General features: G+C 44.7%; 1 protein-coding gene across 2 annotated transcripts in view; it reads left to right on the forward strand.

The window, feature by feature from the left end:
- Positions 1–336: 336 nt before the first annotated feature.
- Positions 337–19,553, forward strand: part of LOC137652143 (uncharacterized) — a 45,737-nt gene continuing 26,520 nt past the window's right edge. Inside the window, exons 1-2 of one of the 2 annotated variants that reach the window (XM_068385342.1) lie at positions 337–617; positions 6,380–6,450. In XM_068385342.1, the coding sequence (XP_068241443.1) occupies positions 6,399–6,450 (52 nt within the window). In that variant the 5' untranslated portion in view covers positions 337–617; positions 6,380–6,398. Of the gene's footprint in view, positions 618–6,373; positions 6,451–19,553 lie in introns of those variants that run through there. The other variant, XM_068385343.1, reaches the window with a different exon arrangement.

Below are 19,553 nucleotides of genomic sequence, written 5' to 3' on the forward strand. Positions count from 1 at the left end.
CTGAAGGCTAGTCTAAGTGCTTGGATAATGCACAATTTGAAATTAACGCTGATTATGGTATGATACTCTAAATACACATGAATACGTATAGGGTTTCCCTGTGTGGTAGAACCAGGGAAACAACCCTTAATGTAACTAAGTATGAAAGTAAGATAATAGAATAATTCTGCTATTAGAATAAACATTCAATTTAGTTAACTCGAAAAATCTAGCGGTTTCTCGGCTAAAAACATGCCGGTTTCGACAGCTAGTTTGGCGAGTTTCAGTTGGTAACATTTAGCAACCTGGCGTTGGGCTCGGTCTTCTCTCTCGGTTACTTATCAACTTGTTTTACCCAATTTCCATCACCTTAACCAGTTGTAATCACCCTCCAAATAACCCTAGTAGAATAAAGTTAAAAACCTAGAAATAAAAACTATCACCCAGAGCCCGTGTCAAAGCACAAGGCTGGACAATCTAACAAAGAAGCAAGCAACGGGGCCGGGCAACCATTCATTTTCAGTAGTCAGTTGTTAAAAGGATTTCCTAGAGTGTGCACGTCGACGTCTGTCCGTGGATGGTAGTAGATCGAAGCGCTTAAAACTGTATTTGATTATCTCGGATTTGTGTTTTGACAGGTATGGTTGTATTTCCAATTGTTTATGGTGAGGAAACTAATCTAGTTTATGGTTTCATTTCACTACCGAAAAGAATGTTATATCGCATTTAAAAATATTGAAATTAAAGTGATTTAAAAATAGCCTATAGTCCAATATTTCCTGTCTAATGTGTGTCAAGTAACACCTAGAAGTGTAAAACCAAGATAACATATCCCCGGTAAATTTCTTTGCATTAAATTGAATGATTGTGTTGACACTCGCATTGAATTTATTTTTATTTCGTTTATAACCCGTGTTTTTGCTATTTTTTTCCTCCTTTAAAATGGACCACCTCGCTTGTTCAACACTTTCAACATCCTTATAATTTCACTATTTTTATTATAAACTCGACTTGTACTGGCAGTAGAATGGTTTTATATTTTTCTCGCCGGTTAAGCAACTCTTGTGCAGGCATAATTTTGTCAAGAGTAGCTTGTCCAAGATGCCAAGCCCCCTTCGTGTTGCCCAACCACTAGCAAACTCTACCCCCCCCCCCCCCGGTGTTGCCCTACCACAGTAGTAAACTCCCCCCCCCCGGTGTTGTCCAACCACAGTAGTAAACTCCCCCCCCCCCCCCGGTGTTGCCCAACCACAGTAGTAAACTCCTCCCCCCAGTGTTGCCCAACCACAGGAGTAAACTCCTCCCCCCCCCAGTGTTGCCCAACCACAACAGTAAACACACTTGGTGTTGCCCAACCACAGTTGTAAACTCCATGGTGTTGCCCAACCACTAGCAAACCTTCCCCCTCCGGTGTTGCCCAACCACTATAGTAAACTCCCCCTCCCCTTCCGTGTTGCCCAACCACAATCGTAAACACACTCGGTGCTGCCCCACCACAGTTGTAAAGTCCTTGGTGTTACCCAACCACAGTTGTAAAGTTCTTGGTGTTGCCCAACCTCAGTTGTAAAGTCCTTGTTGTTGCCCAGCCACAGTTGATAAGTCCTTGGTGTTGCCCAGCCACAGTTGATAAGTCCTTGGTGTTGCCCAACCACAGTTGATAAGTCCTTGGTGTTGCCCAACCACAGTTATAAACTCTTTGGTGTTGCCCAACCACAGTTATAAACTCTTTGGTGTTGCCCAACCACAGTTGTACATTTTGGTGTTGCCCAACCACAGTTGTACATTTTGGTGTTGCCCAACCACAGTTGTAAACTCCTTGGTGTTGCCCAACCACAGTTGTAAACTCCTTGGTGTTGCCCAACCACAGTTGTAAACTCCTTGGTGTTGCCCAACCACAGTTGTAAACTCCTTGGTGTTGCCCAACCACAGTTGATAAGTCCTTGGTGTTGCCCAACCACAGTTGATAAGTCCTTGGTGTTGCCCAGCCACAGTTGATAAGTCCTTGTTGTTGCCCAACCACAGTTGTAAACTCCTTGGTGTTGCCCAACCACAGTTGTAAAGTCCTTGTTGTTGCCCAACCACAGTTGATAAGTCCTCGGTGTTGCCCAGCCACAGTTGATAAGTCCTTGGTGTTGCCCAGCCACAGTTATAAACTCTTTGGTGTTGCCCAACCACAGTTGTAAACTCCTTGGTGTTGCCCAACCTCAGTTGTAATGTCCTTGATGTTGCCCAACCACAGCTGGTTTTATCGTGGGCACGATAGTAGTATGCCCCCCCCCCCCCACCCACCCTTTTGGTCCTTCTGCATGCTGGTGCATTACCACGGTACAGCTTCTGAATAATTCATTCATTCTTTATGAATAGCCTTTTTGCTACATAAAAATTCATGTACTTAATATGATTTTCCACAAATTCATATATCATATCTTGGGTTTTCTGTTTGCCTTATATTTTTAGGATAAGTATCTCTATGATATAAACAATTCTTATATCTTGCGAATGATTACTGATGGTAATAATATACGTTAAGTTTATCATAGAGTCAATTCTACAACGTCTGGTGTAAAGTTGCCTCTCCAATTTTCCAATATTATTAACGTAATAATTTTATGGATTTTGTTTTTATTTTCGAGAAGGAAAATCTGGTAATTGAATGTACATCCAAATCGTACATCCAAATCATTCTTCTTCTTTCTTTGTTATTAAGAATCAAAACATTCGTTTCTTTCTTTATTAAGGATCGAAAAATTCTATGAATACACGATCGCTATAATCTTATCTACCAATATCAAAAGGTAAACTAGCAGGGCTTCGTTTATTCAGGAAATCCGTCTGCTTGAATATTAAATCGCTATATTAGCTTTTTATTATTAATATTAATAGATTGGCAGAATTTCGTAGAGCAGAGCTATGATGGTCGTTGAAAACCATGCACTGGAAATTCTGTATTGGTTGAATAGCTCATAAATATTCCAGGTTTAATTAAAAAGAAAAAAAAATACGTTAAATTTGCCTCTAGGACAAACTTTGTTTTTAAGCTATAAATTCACGAGGAAGGAGCGATATTGTTAAGTGCGTATTTGGTTGTTTTCATAAATTTTAACCTATTTTAATCGATTCTCTATTCAGTTAATAAAATTACCATCAATTGTATTTTAAATTGACTGGATTCTAAATTTCTTCCTTTTGTATCGGTATATTGTCATTGTAAAACGCAATAGTTAGCGAAGAGAAACGTACTACGTTTGAGACTTCTATTAATTGAATCTTGGAAATTTGTAATGTTTGAGACGCAGTAATACACGCATGAAAACCTTGCATATTATAGCACGCGATATATCGCTATAAGCAACTATTCAGAAAGACTCGAAAAACTTCCAAACACTAGTATCAGGTGCATGCAATATATCACTATTGGCAACCGTATGTAGCCACAGCAAGCTGGAAATCTCTTAACACATGATTGCGCCATCGTCATTTATAGCGAAATTGAACTTTTGTCATTGTCATATTTGACATTCTCAAATGTCAGCAGTTAATGATATGTTTTCCCCCATGTGTGTGTGTGCGTGCGTGCGTGTTTGTGAACAGCTTCCTGGCCACAATTTTAATCGTATAGTAATGAAATTGCATAGATGAACCCTTATGTTAAAAGCTGGAAATTATTAAATTTTGGAAGGTCAAGGTTACGGTCAAGCAAAATGTCAAGTTCACGTAATCAGCCATAAGTTTAGACCGTTGTCACAGACTTCAAACTTAGTTCATATTTAAATGTGAGAAAATCAACGCCAGTTTATACATGTCAAGGTCAAAGGTCAATGTCGAGCAAGAGGTCGAGAAATAAGCTGCGCTCTTGTGTGTGCCCCTCTAGTTTTTATCTCAACAAAAAGGCATAGGTTGCACGAGAGAGAGAGAGAGAGAGAGAGAGAGAGAGAGAGAGAGAGAGAGAGAGAGAGAGAGATTCCTAATTAAGATAAAATCCATAATTACGGGTATTTGTGACCTGGTATTTAATTAAACCACAGCGATTTTATTCAACTGGTCGAGTCATCACTGCAGTGAATCTGGACCGGGTGACTTTCATTTTAGTTTCCCTTATTGATCTATCACGCCACCACCTTCGCAACTAATTTGTCAATTGGTCTTATTTGGGTCTTTTCCATTGTTCCACAATGTAAGTTTAATGTGTACTGAACGTATTTTGACTTTAGATATTGGGTGAATCTTGTGTATTTCAAAACTTTGTTTCCTTGTGATGATTAATTTTAGAAAATCTTGTGAACAAAAAGTTCCACTTGCTATTGGAAAACTAAAAACTGATTTAAACATTAAATTTTATTAAAAATCATGATAATTTTAAGGGAGAATATATGGTATTAATAAGGGCGAGAAGCAGCTATTTCGTTTTATAACGTGGATCAATGATCCTGTTACGTGGCAGTGTTGCCAGGTTGGCCTTTTTCAGGCTGGCCAAAGACTTCAAATTTGGCCTTTTTTTAAAATTGGTTGACCGTTAGTTATATCCTAAAAAGAAAGTTTGGCCTTAAATGCTATATTTTTGGCCATTATTACTAATAGGCTGGCCTTTTAAAGCCACAACCGATTAGAAGTTGGCCTTTTCTCACTTAGAAAACCTGGCAACCCTGTTACGTGGTAGAGGTCGACATGACTGGAGCTGGTCAAACAGTAGCTGCTGTGTTTTATCTGTTATCCGGTTTTAGGGAGAATTTCTTTGTCTATGAGTATGATTCTTGATTCTTGACAATCTGCTTTTATACATTGATACGATGTTTGAAACAAGTATTTTAATTAATTTTCAAATGTTGGAGAGTTGCATTGTTATTATTATTACTTGCTAAGCTACAACCCTAGTAGGAAATGCAGGATGCTATAAGTCCAGGGGCCACCAACAAGGAGAATAGCCCAGTGAGGAAAGGAAACAAGGAAAAATAAAATGTAATAATGACTTAGATTATTACTATTATTACTTCCTAAGCTACAACCCTAGCAGGAAAAGCAGGATGCTTTAAGTCCAGGGACACCCAACAAGGAAAATAGCCCAGTGAGGAAAGGAAACAAGGAAAAATCAAATATTATCGAACGACTTGGATTATTATTATTAATACTTGTTGAGCTACAACCCTAGTAGGAAAAGCAGGATGCTAGAAGTCCAGGGGCCCCCAACAAGGAAAATAGCCCTGTGAGGAAAGGAAACGAGGAAGAATCAAATATTATCGAACAACTTGGATTATTACTCACTAAGCTACAACCCTAGTAGGAAAAGCAGGATGCCATAAGTCCAGGGGCACCCAACTGGGAAAATAGTCCGGTGAGGAAAGGAAACAAGGAAAAATAAAATATCATAATGACTTAGATTATTATCATTATTACTTCCTAAGCTACAACCCTAGTAGGAAATGCAGGATGCTATAAGTCCAGGGGCCGCTAATAAGGAAAATAGCCCAGTGAGGAAAGAAAACAAAGAAAAATAAAATATTTTCAAGAACAGTAACAACATTGAAATAAATATTGCCTACTTAAACTATAAGAATTAAGAAAAGAGGAAGAGAAATAAGATAGAATAGTGTATTTTCTGTTAAAATTTAAATTATACATTTGTATCCTATAACACGGTATAGACTAAATACAATAATTTTTATGCCCCATTCATTTTGTGGTTAAACACTAGTTAACTGTAACTAATTTAGTTTATTACACTTTTGTCTATTGGGTTTTCATATTCGGTGGAATCCTCAACAAGGTAGATTTATATTGAGGAGAAAATTGTGCAAATATATACGTATTAATGAAGGTATATCATCATTTAAATTTTTTTTTTATTCTTGTCTGGCAAGAATTGGGACGAGAGTTTGGCAGAACAAACTGTATGATTCCTTTTCTGATTATTTTAAACTTGAATACTGAAAGTTGGACCATTGCTTTATACCAGTTAAAGTCAATTGGAAAGGAGAACCATATAATCACTATCTTCCTCACCATGAGAAAACAAGTATTCTTCTTTGCAAACTTGTCCCCATTTGGGGTCGCTACCCTGTGATACCTGATGGTAATTCTCTTGTAATATCACTCGCAGAAATATTATACATTAGGAAGCACTCGAAGGGAACTTCCATCAGGACGACATGGCTCGAGTGCAAAAAATATAATATAGAAGAATAAAAATGGCGCTGAAGGTTAAACTTAACCCGCTACTACATACTTACATAGTTGTTGTTCTGAATTTTTCACTTATATCTTATTTTCTCTATATAGTAAGAGCTCCCTGTTTAAAATTAATTTCCCTTGACAAACTTGAATCTTGTGCCGTGTTATTAAGACCTGCATAGCTGTAGTGGTTATTACCACTGCCTGTTTTCTAAAATATTTTTTTTTTTTTCAGACTTCCACTAGATTGAAAAATGAAGAGCTACATTGGAATTGTCTTCTTTTTGTGTGCCGTCCTTGGTATTGGTAAGTTCTTTCCTGCAACTAATTAGAAATATGACATAAATATATGTGCAATAATATCTGCTGCATGTATCTTGCCTAATTGCAAATTATAAAACATAAGTATATTAATTAGAATTAGCTATGGTCAAATAGGTTTGCTCCTTGTATTTCTTTTAGCCTACTTGATCTTTTCAATGTTAGTAGTCCAATGATTTGCTCTTTTACTAACTTGGTGTCCTTTTGTCTGGGAGCCTATTATTATTATTATTATTATTATTATTATTATTATTATTATTATTATTATTATTATTAATTGCTAAGCTACAACCCTAGTTGGAAAAGCAGGATGCTATAAGCCCAGGGGCCCCGACAGGGAAATAGCCCAGTGAGGAAAGGAAACGAGGAAAAATAAATTATTTTCAGAACAATAACATTAATATAAATATTTCCTATATAAACTTTAAAACTAACAAAACAAGAGAAAGAGAAACAAGATAGTATAGTGTCCCAAGTGTACCCTCAAGCAAGAGAACTCTAATCCAAGACAGTGGAAGACCATGGTACAGAGGCTATGGCACTACCCAAGACTAGAGAACAATGGTTTGATTTTGGAGTGTCCTTCTCCTAGAAGAGCTGCCTACCTAAGCTAAAGAGTCTCTTCTACCCTTACCAAGAGGAAAGTGGCCACTGAACAATTAGTGTAGTATGCCCTGGGTGAAGAAGAATTGTTTAGTAATCTCAGTGTTGTCAGGTGTACGAGGACAGAGGAGAATGTGTAAAGAATAAGCCAGACTATTCGATGTGTGTGTAGGCAAAGGGAAAATGAACCTTAACCAGGGAGAAGGATCCAGTGTAGTACTGTCTGGGCAGTCAAAGGACCCCATAATTCTCTAGTGGTAGTATCTCAAAGGGTGTCTGGTGCCTGGGCCAGCCTAATACCAATTCTCTTCACTCAGTCTTTGACAGATGCCCCTATTAGTTTCTCACTTTTGATAAATTGAGTTTTCTGATTATATACATCCCCAGGAAACTGGATTTTCCATGTAGTAATAAATGACATCCTGTCTCGAGCCACAAGCTTACTTCATGTGGCATGTATTTGGTTCATATCCTTTCATTCAGATTCCTTTATGACAAATTTCATCTTCATGAAAAATTATTTATTCTTGTGGGAGCAAATCTCATAATTTATAAAACATTTGACCTTTTCCAACCAGTAATTTTGTTCTTAACTCTTTGACGGCCGTGCAATATATCAATGTTTTTTGTTACTAGGACAGAGCTCCTGGGTGTCAGCAAGAAACTTGGAAGAAAGATTTTTTTCTTCAAATTCGTGATAGTAGCCATGATACTTGAGCTATAACATTCAATTTGGTATAGTTTTTTTTTTTTTTTTCTAAATGGTTATATTTTACAACAGAATAATCATGATTGCAATAGACCATGTAGAGATTTGAGCAAAAAAAAATGCTATTCAACATAAAAAATGTAAAAAAAGACATTATAATAGATAGGAATTTGAGAATAGCTGTATTGTGTTCTGAAATAAGCTTTGTTCCGTAACTGGAATACAAACCACGCTATTTAAAGTGGGTAATTACTTTCGCGTAGCTAAAAGGACGAGCCATAAAAGTTTAACAAGGGATTATTACCCCACCGCTAGTTAACGGGGATTAGGGAGGGTAGTTAGCTACCCTCCCCCCTCACACACCTGTGTTGTAGCTCCAATTTTACTTTGGCTCGGGTGGTGATCGGACGTGTCCGCCTTCACCCTCGTTTCTTTGACAGCCATTAATCATTGCTTTTCTTTCTTTTTCTCAGTGTGTTGTGAAGTTGGCCTCTACAATGCGGAAGTGCCCTGGGTTACCTGACCGCCCTTGTGGGACCTTCATGTCTTCCATCGAGACGGATCCTCACACCTTATGCACTTATTGTAGGGGTCAGCGGTGTGAAAGTGATAATGTTTGTATGGAATGTAAGGAGTGGCCTACCCCCTAGTGGGAGAGGTTTTCTCGGCGCCGGAAGAAGAAGTCCAAACGGGATTTTTCTCCTTCAAAGGTTTATTTGAAAAAGGAAAATCCTAAGGACTCTTCTTCCATAGCCCAAACCTTCTCCGAAACTCTCACTCTGTCGGCCGTCGAGTGGTAGCGTATGCCGTACTGTTGTTGACCGGTCTCGGGGTTTGGGAGAGGGAGTTGCCTCCCATAGCGAGGCAGCTCCTCCTCCGGGGGAGGATTTATCTGATCCTGTTTGTAATGATGATTTATTGCAGCTTTGGGCTTCCTTGGGGCTTCAGGGTTCGCCCTCCAAGGAAGCCCTGTTTGACATGATCAGGTTGGGAGCAGCTGTCAAACAGTCACCGGCAGTAGCAGAGGTTGACCCTCTGTCTATTGTCGAGGCTGTTGTGGCAGACGCTTACAATGAGAGTGTTCAAACCCCTGCTCCTGTTGTAGCTGAAGGCTTAGCTCCCCCCTCCGAACATCCTTCGAGGGAGGATCTAAGTCCAACGGTCTCTCCTGCGGGTGATTCTCCGCCCCCGGGGGAGTTCACTGACAGAGACTCCTCTTCGGAGGACTGCCGACGGTTTGCCTGCTGCTCCCAGAGGACGCATCCGACGTAAGCCTCGCCTTCTCTTCGTCGCCGAGGTCTTCCTTCTCAGAAGCGTGTTAGGAGGCGCCTCTTCGGATCTTCATCCTCGCAGTCCCATCGCTCGCCCGCGCTCACGAGCAATCGCCCCCTGAGCGAGGCAATGGCCTATTGCGCGAGCGCGATACCCAGTACGATGCCCACACAGGATCCGGCAGTACGTGTCACGTCATCTTCATTGCGTCTCTCTCCCCCCCCCCCCCCCCCCGTAAGTGCAGAACAGCGCGCCCAACGGAGGGAGGAAAATCTCCGGACAGGTCCAGGATTCTTTCTTCTACAGCTTTTTCCTTTCAGGCAGATCCAGTTGTAGTTTCCACTCCTAGGGCTCTTATGATCCCCTTCCCTCCAGAGGGGGTGGCTGACAGCGCTGCTGTCAGTCGGCTGCCCTGGTTTGGCCCCTTGATCAGAGCGGTTGCGCAGGCTTTCAAGCCCGCTTTCTCTGAACTAGGCCTCAAATCAGCGGCTATCTTGGCCCCCCTGAAGAGGAAGAGAGGAGTGGACGACGTGGTTACCTCTCCAAGGGCGAAACTGGTTCCTCGGAAGCCGTCGAGGAAGGCCCCTCCCCAGACTTTCTCACCATCCCCCATGGACGAGGGTTTTCCGTCGTCAGGGGATTCTCGTGAGGTGAGGCGTTCTCCCATCGCACCAATGGGAGAAACCCCACATCACGCCGAGAAGTCTCCTCGGGTGGAGGCGGAGAAGAGCCCCCCACCATCTTTGTTGGAATCCTGCATCCCTCCCAGGAGGGAGTCGAAGGACTCCAAGACGGTCCTGAAATCTTCTTAGAGGATCAGACCAGAACCAGCTAAGCCCGCGGAGAACGTCCACGAGTCCCCCTAAGAAGAGCCTTTGGGGACTGGAGACCTTGCTGCTAGTCCATCAGGAGGAGAGCCGCAGGAGTCGGAGCATGCCTTTTGGCAAGTTTTGGCTCTGATGAGGAACCTTAATGGATTTTCGGATTCGGAGATTCCTCCTCGAGAAGGCAAGGACACGGTTCTGGACCGAGTCTTTGGTACTCAAAAGCCCCCTAAAACCAGCGCGGCTTTGCCCTGGTCCCAGGGGGTCAAGAGTGCCAGAGATAAGGTCGAGAGCCAGCTCTCCGAGCTAGCCTCCTCCAGCCGTTCCAGCGCCGGAAACAAACTTCTCCCGCCTCCTCGTGTCCATCAAAGGAGGTACTTTGAAATCATCGAGGAGTCCTGTTTAGCTCTTCCCCTCCACCACTCGGTGGAAGAGCTCTCCAGGGTAGTCCCTTTCGAGAGACTCTCCAACCGGGCAGTGTCGTTCTCGGCCTCGGAGATTCTCTGCCTGGAGAAGGTAGCGAAGTGTACCATGCAGGCCACTTCGTGGCTGGATATCTGGCTGAGATCTCTTGGCATCCTGATACGATCCGAAGACTTGTCTAAGGAGAGTACCAGGAAGGCCTTGGAGACCTTCCTTCTTTCAGGCACTCGTACCATCGAGTTTCTGGCCCACCAAGTCTCGAACTTGTGGGCTAACACTATCCTGAAACGCCGTTATACGGTGTCTGAAAGATTCAACTCGAAGGTCCCCAACACCGAGGTCAGTAAGCTCAGACATTCCTCCTTTTTGGGGAGTAGTCTGTTTGAGGCGAAAGATGTAGAGCAGTCGGCTGAGAGGTGGAGGAAGTCCAACCAGGACTCCCTCCTCCATAGGGCTTTAACAACCTCAACAACCTCAACAACCTCGCCCTGCAAAGACGACAAAGCCGGCAATAGCAGCAAAGGCAGCGGTGTCCAAACAGCCCTTTCCTGTCAAGGACAGGAGAGGCAAGAAGTCCTCCAGGGGAGGTAAGAATCCTAGAGGGAGTGGCCGAGGCCGCAAACGCTAGGATTGTCAGTCCCCCCGCATGTCCACCAGTGGGGGGATACCTCCAAAGTTGCGCGAACAGGTGGCAGCAACTCGGGGCTGATTCCTGGACGATGACCCAGACCATCTCCTACTGTGCCCAGTAAGGAGTCTGAGGCTATACCTGAAGAGAACAGCTGCAGTTTGTCCCCAAGTGCAGGCTTTGTTTGTCAGCCCTGGGAGATCGAAGAGGAGGGTTACCAAGAACACCATCTCAGCATGGATTCGAAAGGCCATCCATCTGTCCCTGAATCCTGATCCTCCTCCGTCACGTTGCCCTAGAGCTCGTGATGTCAGGGGAGTAGCTACCTCCCTGGCCTTCAAGAAAAACTCAGTGACGCAGGTTCAGCAAGTAGCGGTGTGGAAGCATCAAACGACCTTCACAGCCCACTACCTGCAAGACTTGACCCACAGGAGGCTCGATACGTTCTCTATCGGCCCTGTGGTGGCTGCACAACAGCTGGTTTAAACCTCAGGCTCCTTAATGGACAAGTAGCAGAGGGTTGAGGGCATTGTTACCCGGTTTTAGTCTGCATGAATGAAAAGGTATGCCTGGACATTATTCTTTTCTTCATCCTCCCCTCTCTTGGGGAAAGCAGCATCCTGGGTTCTCTGCACAGCTGACCTCAAACCACAGCAAGTACATAAACCATATTCCCTTGTGTTCCTAGTATTAAGTTAATACTGTCGCGTCCCCATACCCTGACGAGGTGGTATTGGGAGAGTCCTAGCCTTAAGTTTCCATCTAAAGAACTTATGGTCAACTTCCCAGGACGAGTCACACATTTTTCCTTCACACACAGCTTACGTAGGCCACAGCCCTTGCATAGCAAGGTGCGAGCCAGGTGCAGGGACTCTTTATTGTTGAGTGCTGACACACTCAGATAGTGAGTCCCCGGGTAAAGCCAAAAGCCAGTATGGCTGGGACTTGTTCCACCCTTCCTAAGGGTTAAGTCACCCACTTTAAATAGCGTGGTTTGTATTCCAGTTACGGAACAAATGACAAATTCGTAGATAATTTGTATTTTTCCTAACTATACAAACCTTAGCTATTTAATCAAACTTGCCCGCCAGCCCTGTCCCCCATGCAGTCCTACCTCTAAGCAAAAGTGGAGCTACAACAGAGGTGTGAGGGGGGAGGGTAGCTAACTACCCTCCCTACCCCCCGCTAACTAGCGGTGGGGTAATAATGCCTCGTTAAATTTTTATGGCTCGTCCTTTCAGCTACGCGAAAGTAATTACCCACTTTAAATAGCTAAGGTTTGTTTAGTTAGGAAAAATACAAATTATCTACGAATTTGTCATTTTTAGTGGGTTTATAGTTTTCCAAAGATCCAGAAAATATTTGAAACTTAAAAAAGATTGTAAAAAAAAACGTGTGAAAATAGAGACCGATAGAAATTTTTTTTCAGAATTACTGTAGTTCCTTTATTTTTAATCACAGAATGTTTAGATTTGCTTTTATATATTGCGGAAAAGTTTGATTTTAATCACAGAATGTTTAGATTTGCTTTTATATATTGCAGAAAAGTTTGACATTCATGGTGTATATTCAAACTAGGCCTAAGACAAATATAAGTCCAATATGTAGATTTTTATAAACCGTCAACATTTGTATTGTGGACAAAATAAATTAGACTAATGATGTTTTTCTTATTAGATAGCTCATTCATTTGCCATTATTTTTTTATTGGTTAGCTCAATCATTTGCCTATCTTTCAGTATAAAGTAATTGACAATATACTAATTCTTGTGGGCATAAATATTCACAAAAATATCAACCCGGAACATTGATTTTTGGGCACTTCGGTCTGTCTAGCTGGGATTGATTAAATTTTTTAGATCTCTTGCGTGCCTACTATTTACGATATATTTACCATACCAAAAAACGGATTTTGAGCGAAGCGAAAAATCTATTTTTGGGTGAGATAACCATGGCGTCCTGATGGAAGGTTCCTTTTTGGTAGCTTCCTTGGGTATATAACTACTAGATATTCCCAGAGAATTTAACCACAGGTTATCACAGAATTCTAACTTCTGGAGCGAGTATCCTAAAGGTTTCCCTTTTAAGACATCGTAAATCAACAGGGAACGCATGTATTAACGCGCCACATAGCTATCTACACCCTAAACAGAGTTAACACTTCGGTGTGTAGGGGCGGAGAATAGTTGGGAGCCGTTCCACAGCTAATCTCGTTCGTGGCTACTTTTGGTACTCGAGACGCAAACAAACGGGCGCCATTGCTAAATGACGTCACGTCCGTCGTCATCCTGAAGCCAGTTGCTTGCCGATCGCCATGATACAGCAGAGCAGGGTGGGACCTAAAAACTGGACGAAGTAGCAGGGAGGGTCCATCAGGACGCCATGGCTATCTCACCCAAGAATAGATTTTTCGCTTCGCTCAAAATCCGTTTTTTGGGCTCAAGCCATGGCGTCCTGATGGAAGAATACCAGAGAATCAATGTATCGTGTAGATTTTCCCCTATTGGGTAAGTGCCAAAGGCTTTGAACAGGGTAGCATAGTAATCTTAATAAAAGAACCGTAGGGAAGAAACCTTCCTGCCCCCTTGGCAGTGAAGTTCCCACGGGCCATGCCGAGATCAAAGTGGTTATCGAAGGGCTATTCACCCTGCTAGAAGAACCTGAAGAACTTGGAGACAAGACTGAATGGTTGGCATTCGTATAGGAACATTCTCGAAGGCAGACGAGTGGTGGTTGGACACTGTATGTAGAGGAGAATAGTTTCGTCTCTAAGGTATGAAGAGTAAGTATTCGTATTGGAATATTACATTGCAAAGGTGAATATATAATAAGGGTTAAAACCTTAGTATCTTCATTAACCATAAGGAAGGGGATAATAAAAACTATGACAGACATGTATTTCATAGTATAAATAGGAGCGGATTGAGACGCACAAGTAATAAAATAAGAATTTTATTTCACAATTGCAGAAATTTAAATGAATTGTAATAATAAGTAAAGTTAATTTATGACAATTTATAATGTACATAGTAATAAAGACTTGCTCTTGAATCTGAAAGGGAATTTCAAATTTATTAGTAGGCACTCGTTCTCGAGGAACGTCAGTCTTTAATTAAAACACATCATGCTCTAGGCATGCGGCACTCGTGTGACGACTATGACATTTCACCTAGGATAAGAACAGTTATAAGAAAGCACTAAGTGTTTTCGACATCACTACGTATCGCTCGAGGGTCAACATAGGCACCCGAAGTTAGAGTCCCAAGTAACTCGCTGTTCTATGCAGAGTTAGGTGCAGGTTTCATAACACTACCTGCGGCTACCACAAAATGTTTGACTTCGTGCACTTGTTTCGCATAATGTTTGAAGAAAACACGCGAGGACTTCCAGCCTGTGAAACTTTTAAGGCTTTCGAAGTCCATAGTCTGAAAGAAATTCAGAGACGATGCAACTTTTCTAGGATCATGACCGGCGGGTGTACTGTCAGGATCCGCTCTGCGAATGAAGTAGGTGATTTTTCGCTCTTAGTTGTTTCAGTGACAGGTCGCTGCCCGATGTTTCTCCTTTGAAGAGTTGGCCTCCACCAAAGTTCGAAGTTCTGCGAAGATAGACCTTGAGGCTCTCTACTGGGCATAGAGAGGCATCTTCCTTCAGGGGGCATATTCTCCAAGGGCCCCATCTTTTGGTGGGTAATTCGTTTTTGGCGAGAAACGTCGGATCCGGGGAGAGGGTAAGGTCTCCTGAATCAGTAAACAGGATATGACCCTCTTCTCTTGATAATGCCACTATTTCGCTGACTCGGGCTCCTGAAGCAAGAGCAAAGAGAAATATAACTTTCTGAGTCAGATCCTTGAGAGGGCATGAATCATTATCCAAGTTGGAGGCGAAATGGAGCACCTTGTCCAATGACCAGGAGATCGGTTTCGGTGGGGGTGCTGGGCGTAGACGAGCGCATGCTTTCGGCAGTTTATTGAAGATGTCGCTGGACAGATCAATTTGGAAAGCATACAACAGTGGTCTAGTCAAGGCCGATTTGCAAGTAGAAATCGTATTGGCTGCTAATCCTGTCCATGAAGGTGAATAAAGAAGGACATGCAAAAATCAATGGTGATTTCCGTAGGATTTTTTGCCTTGACGAATGAGACCCATTTTCTCCAAGATGATTCGTATTGCCGTCTTGTGGATTCGGTCTTGTATTCCTCGAGGAAGTCTAGACTTTTCTTCGAGATCCCAAACCTCTTCTTCGCGGCTAGGGAGAGAAAATCATGAGATGAAGGTACTTGATTTTCGATGATGAAGCGAAGACAGTCGACTTCTGTACTTGTTGGGAGAGAACTGGGCCCGGGAGAGGGATCAGCGTGGGCTGCAGCTCCAGGACCAGGGGGTACCAGTTGCTCCGGGGCCACTTGGGAGCCACTAGGGCCGCTGTCCCTTTGAAGGTTCTCAGCTTGGAGAGGACTTTCAGCAGAAGGTTGGTGGGAGGGAACAGGTAGATCTTGGACCATCTGTTCCAATCCAGGGACATGGCGTCCACCTCCTCTGCCTTGGGGTCCTCGTACGGCGCCACATAACGAGGAAGTTGATTGTTGTCGCTCGTTGCGAAGAGATCGATCTGAAGTTCCGGGACTTGGTGGGAGATGAAGGAGAATGATCGTGCGTCTAGAGACTATTCCGACTCTATCGGGCTTGTCCGGGATAGAGCGTCCGCCGTCACGTTGCGGAATCCTTGTAGGTGAACTGCAGATAGGTGCCACTTCTTCCTCTCTGCCAGACGGAAGATTGTTAGAAGCACCTGATTTATCTGGGGCGATCTTGAGCCTTGGCGATTGAGACATCGAACTACCACCGAGTTGTCTAGGGTTAGACGAATATGGATCGAGGGAGGCGGGGAGAGTTTCTTCAGTGTTAGAAGGACCGCCATGGCCTCCAAGATGTTGATGTAAAACGTCTTGAATAGTGGAGACCACATGCCTTGAGCCTGTTTCTGGTGGGAGTGACCTCCCCAACCCTCCAGCGAAGCGTCCGTGTGGATGTTGAGTGATGGAGGTGGGTGTTGAAGAGGGATGGACCTTTTCAGGGCCTTTGCTTCCGACCACGGCTTGAGGAGAAGTCGGTCTGTTTGGGAGCCGTCTCTTGAGGTCTCTTCGAGCGATGGATGCAGAACGTCTCCAGACTCCCGCGGCATCCTTTAGCTGTGCACAAAGCACCGGGTTTGTCACTGAGCCGAACTGTAGAGAGCCTAGAACTCGTTCCTGCTGGCGTCTTGAGATCTGCTTGGATTTCAGTAGTCGCTTGACAGACCCTGCTATTTCCTTCCTTTTCTTCTGGGGGATGGAAAGGCGGTGTGACTGAAGGTTCCACTGGATTCCTAACCATTGGAACTTCTGAGCTGGAGAGAGGCGAGATTTCTTCACGTTTATCTTGAATCCCAGGTGTTCTAGGTACTGGGTGACTTTGCTGCAGGATTTTAAACAATCCTCGGGCGATGGAGCCCAGACTAGCCAATCGTCGAGGTAGGCCATCACCTTGACGTCTCGGAAGCGGAGCTGTTGTACTATGGCGTCCGCCAGCTTTGTGAAGATCCGAGGGGCCACGGTGAGGCCGAAGGGCATGGCCCTGAAGGCGTAGCTTTTCCTTTGGAGTCGAAATCCTAGGTAGGAGGAAGCGTGATGGTTCATTGGAACGTGCCAGTAGGCATCCGCCAGGTCTATGGAGACCGTGTACGAACCTCGAGGCAGAAGGGTCCTTATCTGTTGAAGAGTCAGCATCTTGAACTTGTCGTTCGCTATGAACTTGTTGAGGGGGGATAAGTCCAGAATGACTCTGAGTTTGTCGAGGTCTTTCTTGGGGACGCAAAATAGTCTCCCTTGGAACCTGGTGGACTTTACCTTCCTTATCACCTTCTTGTTCAAGAGATCTAGGACATATTCTTCCAGAAGGGGGGTTGATCGTTGGAAGAATTGCTGGAAGGTTGGGGGTGGTTGAGTCCAACTCCAGCCTAGACCTTTCTTGACTATGCTGTGTGCCCAGGGATCGAAGGTCCAACGATCCTGGAATTGGCGGAGTCTTCCTCCCACCGGAAGCACTTCATTGCTTCTGGTGTCCCGAGGGCTTACTGCCTCGGCCGCTAGCTCCCCTTCCTCCTCTGCCTCTGGAGGGGCGGCGAGATGTGTCTCTGCTTGCACCCTTGTTGGAGCCTCTACCTTTGGGACGAAAGGTAGTTGTCCGTTGCTCAAAGGCAGGGGTGAAAACCGGTGACTGGGACAAAACCGGTTGGGTGACCAACTAAAAGGTCTGTTGTGGCTGAGCAGCCACTTGGGGAGTAGCGGGTCCTGGAAACTGTCGTCGCTGTTGACGTTGCTGGGGGTTTTGCTTTGAGGGTTTCCTCTTAGGTTGAGGGCCATCGTCCTGAGAGGATTTCCTCTTTTTTGACATGCCCCACTTATTGAGAAGGTTCCTATTCTCAGTGGCAGCCTTGTCAGTGATCTCTTTCACGAGATCGGAGGGGAAGAGGTGTTTACCCCAGATGTTGGAGGAAATCAGCCTCCGGGGTTCGTGTTTCACAGTGGCACTTGAGAACACGAATTCTCGACAGGCTCTCCGAGCCTTCATGAAGTGGTACAAGTCCTTCACCAGAGTCGCCATGTGGGATTTGGCGAGTACCATGTAGTGGTCTGGGACTCTGGTGTCCCCAGCCATGACATCAAGTTGTACCTGGTGGGACATGGATGCTGCGAGCCTTGCCTTCGTATCTTGTTCCCGACGAAGGAGATGGTCGTTGAGTTTCGGGAGGTCTTCGTTAAACTGACGTCCGGCTACGTCAGGATCTAGCTTTCCCACCACGAAGGTATGCTAGATATCCTTCCAGTGTAGAGCGTCGGGGGGAGTTACCATGGAGAAGGGTCTGCACTCCTCCAGTGTAGGGCAGGGTTTTCCTTCTTCCACAGCCTTGTGGCACGCAGCGAAGGCCTTTTCCGTGAAGGGAAGGACTGCATCGTCGGGTGCGACGTAAGTAGGGTGCTTCTTGCTCAGGGCCGGAAGCTTAGAGCAGGTAAAACCTCTACTTTTGAATGCGGTGGCTAGCATAGCCTGAGCCTTCGAGAGATCGAACACTATCACCTCCTTGGGTTCGGTCTCTTCTTTAGAGGCAGGTTCAGAACGAAGCCGGACGTAACAGTCCGGGTAAGCCTCAAAGTTCGGGAAGAACTCCACATCTTCCAGGGGGACCGTGTCGATCTTATCGCTGATAAAGATCCTGCCGGTCGCGATAACCATATGCTCGGCATACCTCCAAGGGTTGGTATGTGAGCATGCAGGGAGGTCCTTAACCGAGATCTTCTTCGGTTCTTTGGACCCTCCCATGGACCTGATGAACTCGTGAGTCTCTTTAAGTCTGTCATCCATAATGGCTTTAATCATCCGGAACATCTCTTGGGCGGATGGGATGGTTCCGGGGTAGCGGAGGTAGACGGGAGAGACACTTCCGTCGGTGTAGGAGTAGGGGCGGTGATGGAAGGCGGAGCGACCTCCTGCTCCGACTCGGCGTATTCCACCTGGTCCTCTTCATCTTCCGCGCCTTGGGCCATGAGGGTCTTCTCCGTGTCCTCCGAAATATCCAACATGTGTTCATCGTTCTCGGAATCCAGGCGACACTCGTGCATGGACTGGGCCATGATTACGTCTGGTTCCACCGTGATCTGGACGGTGGGGATCTGGTCTTTGGGTACCACAGAATCAGGGGAGGCCTTTGGGAACAGTAGGGCCCTCATTTCTTCAGTGGCCAGGTATGGTCCAGTGGCGTTCTTTTGGAAGCCACGCACCCACTTACGTAGCTTATCCCGAGAAGCGTCCCTGATCTCCGCTGAGGGAGGTTTATGAAAGGCATCGACTAGGCGATCCTGGCAGACCGTACAGTTCTGCGGGTCCCAGAACTTCAGATCCCCTTTCTTGTTGGCACAAGGGGCGTGGGTCCTACACGCCGTATGCCCGTAGAAGTGCGGGCGCTTCACTGCACAGAAGCCGTGGTCACACTTCATCTGCTCCTCCTGTAAAAGAAAGAGAATATGAGTATGGGGGGGTCATAAGAATGACTCTTAAACTAAAGTTAAATATTAATAATTAATTTTAACTTGACAATAGGTGTGATGCACAGAGGAGGGCTGAGAGAGGATAGGTACATACTCCGTGTATCTCGCCTGGCTGGTTACCGTAACCTTCATCCATGGACAATCCAAAGTGACCGAAGGCACAGGATAGAATTCAATATAGAATGCCCGTAGGGCAGTGGGAATTCTATTGGAAATTGTCAAGGATATAAGGCTGGGACTGAGGCCACTCAGTTCCAGAATTGGGGACTAGAAGATCCCATAGGGTAACGGTTTCCGGCAACCAGCCGTGCTAAGATACACACAGCATGCTGGAAATCTGTGATATGCAAGGAGACAGCATGATTACTAATAGAACGGTAATAAAATACCGATCCATTTACGTAAACAAGTCATCTGGTTGCAGTGTAGGGCTATCAATATCAGATGATAGCTAGTAGAAGGGGGTGCAAGTCGCCTTGACGCCTCCGGAAGGCTCCGGCAGACCGCCGGCACGCCGGAGGCCGCTCCAGCAGAGTTTCTGG

The sequence above is a fragment of the Palaemon carinicauda genome, chromosome 13 (genome assembly GCF_036898095.1).
Source record: "Palaemon carinicauda isolate YSFRI2023 chromosome 13, ASM3689809v2, whole genome shotgun sequence".
Taxonomy (NCBI): Eukaryota; Metazoa; Arthropoda; class Malacostraca; order Decapoda; family Palaemonidae; genus Palaemon; species Palaemon carinicauda.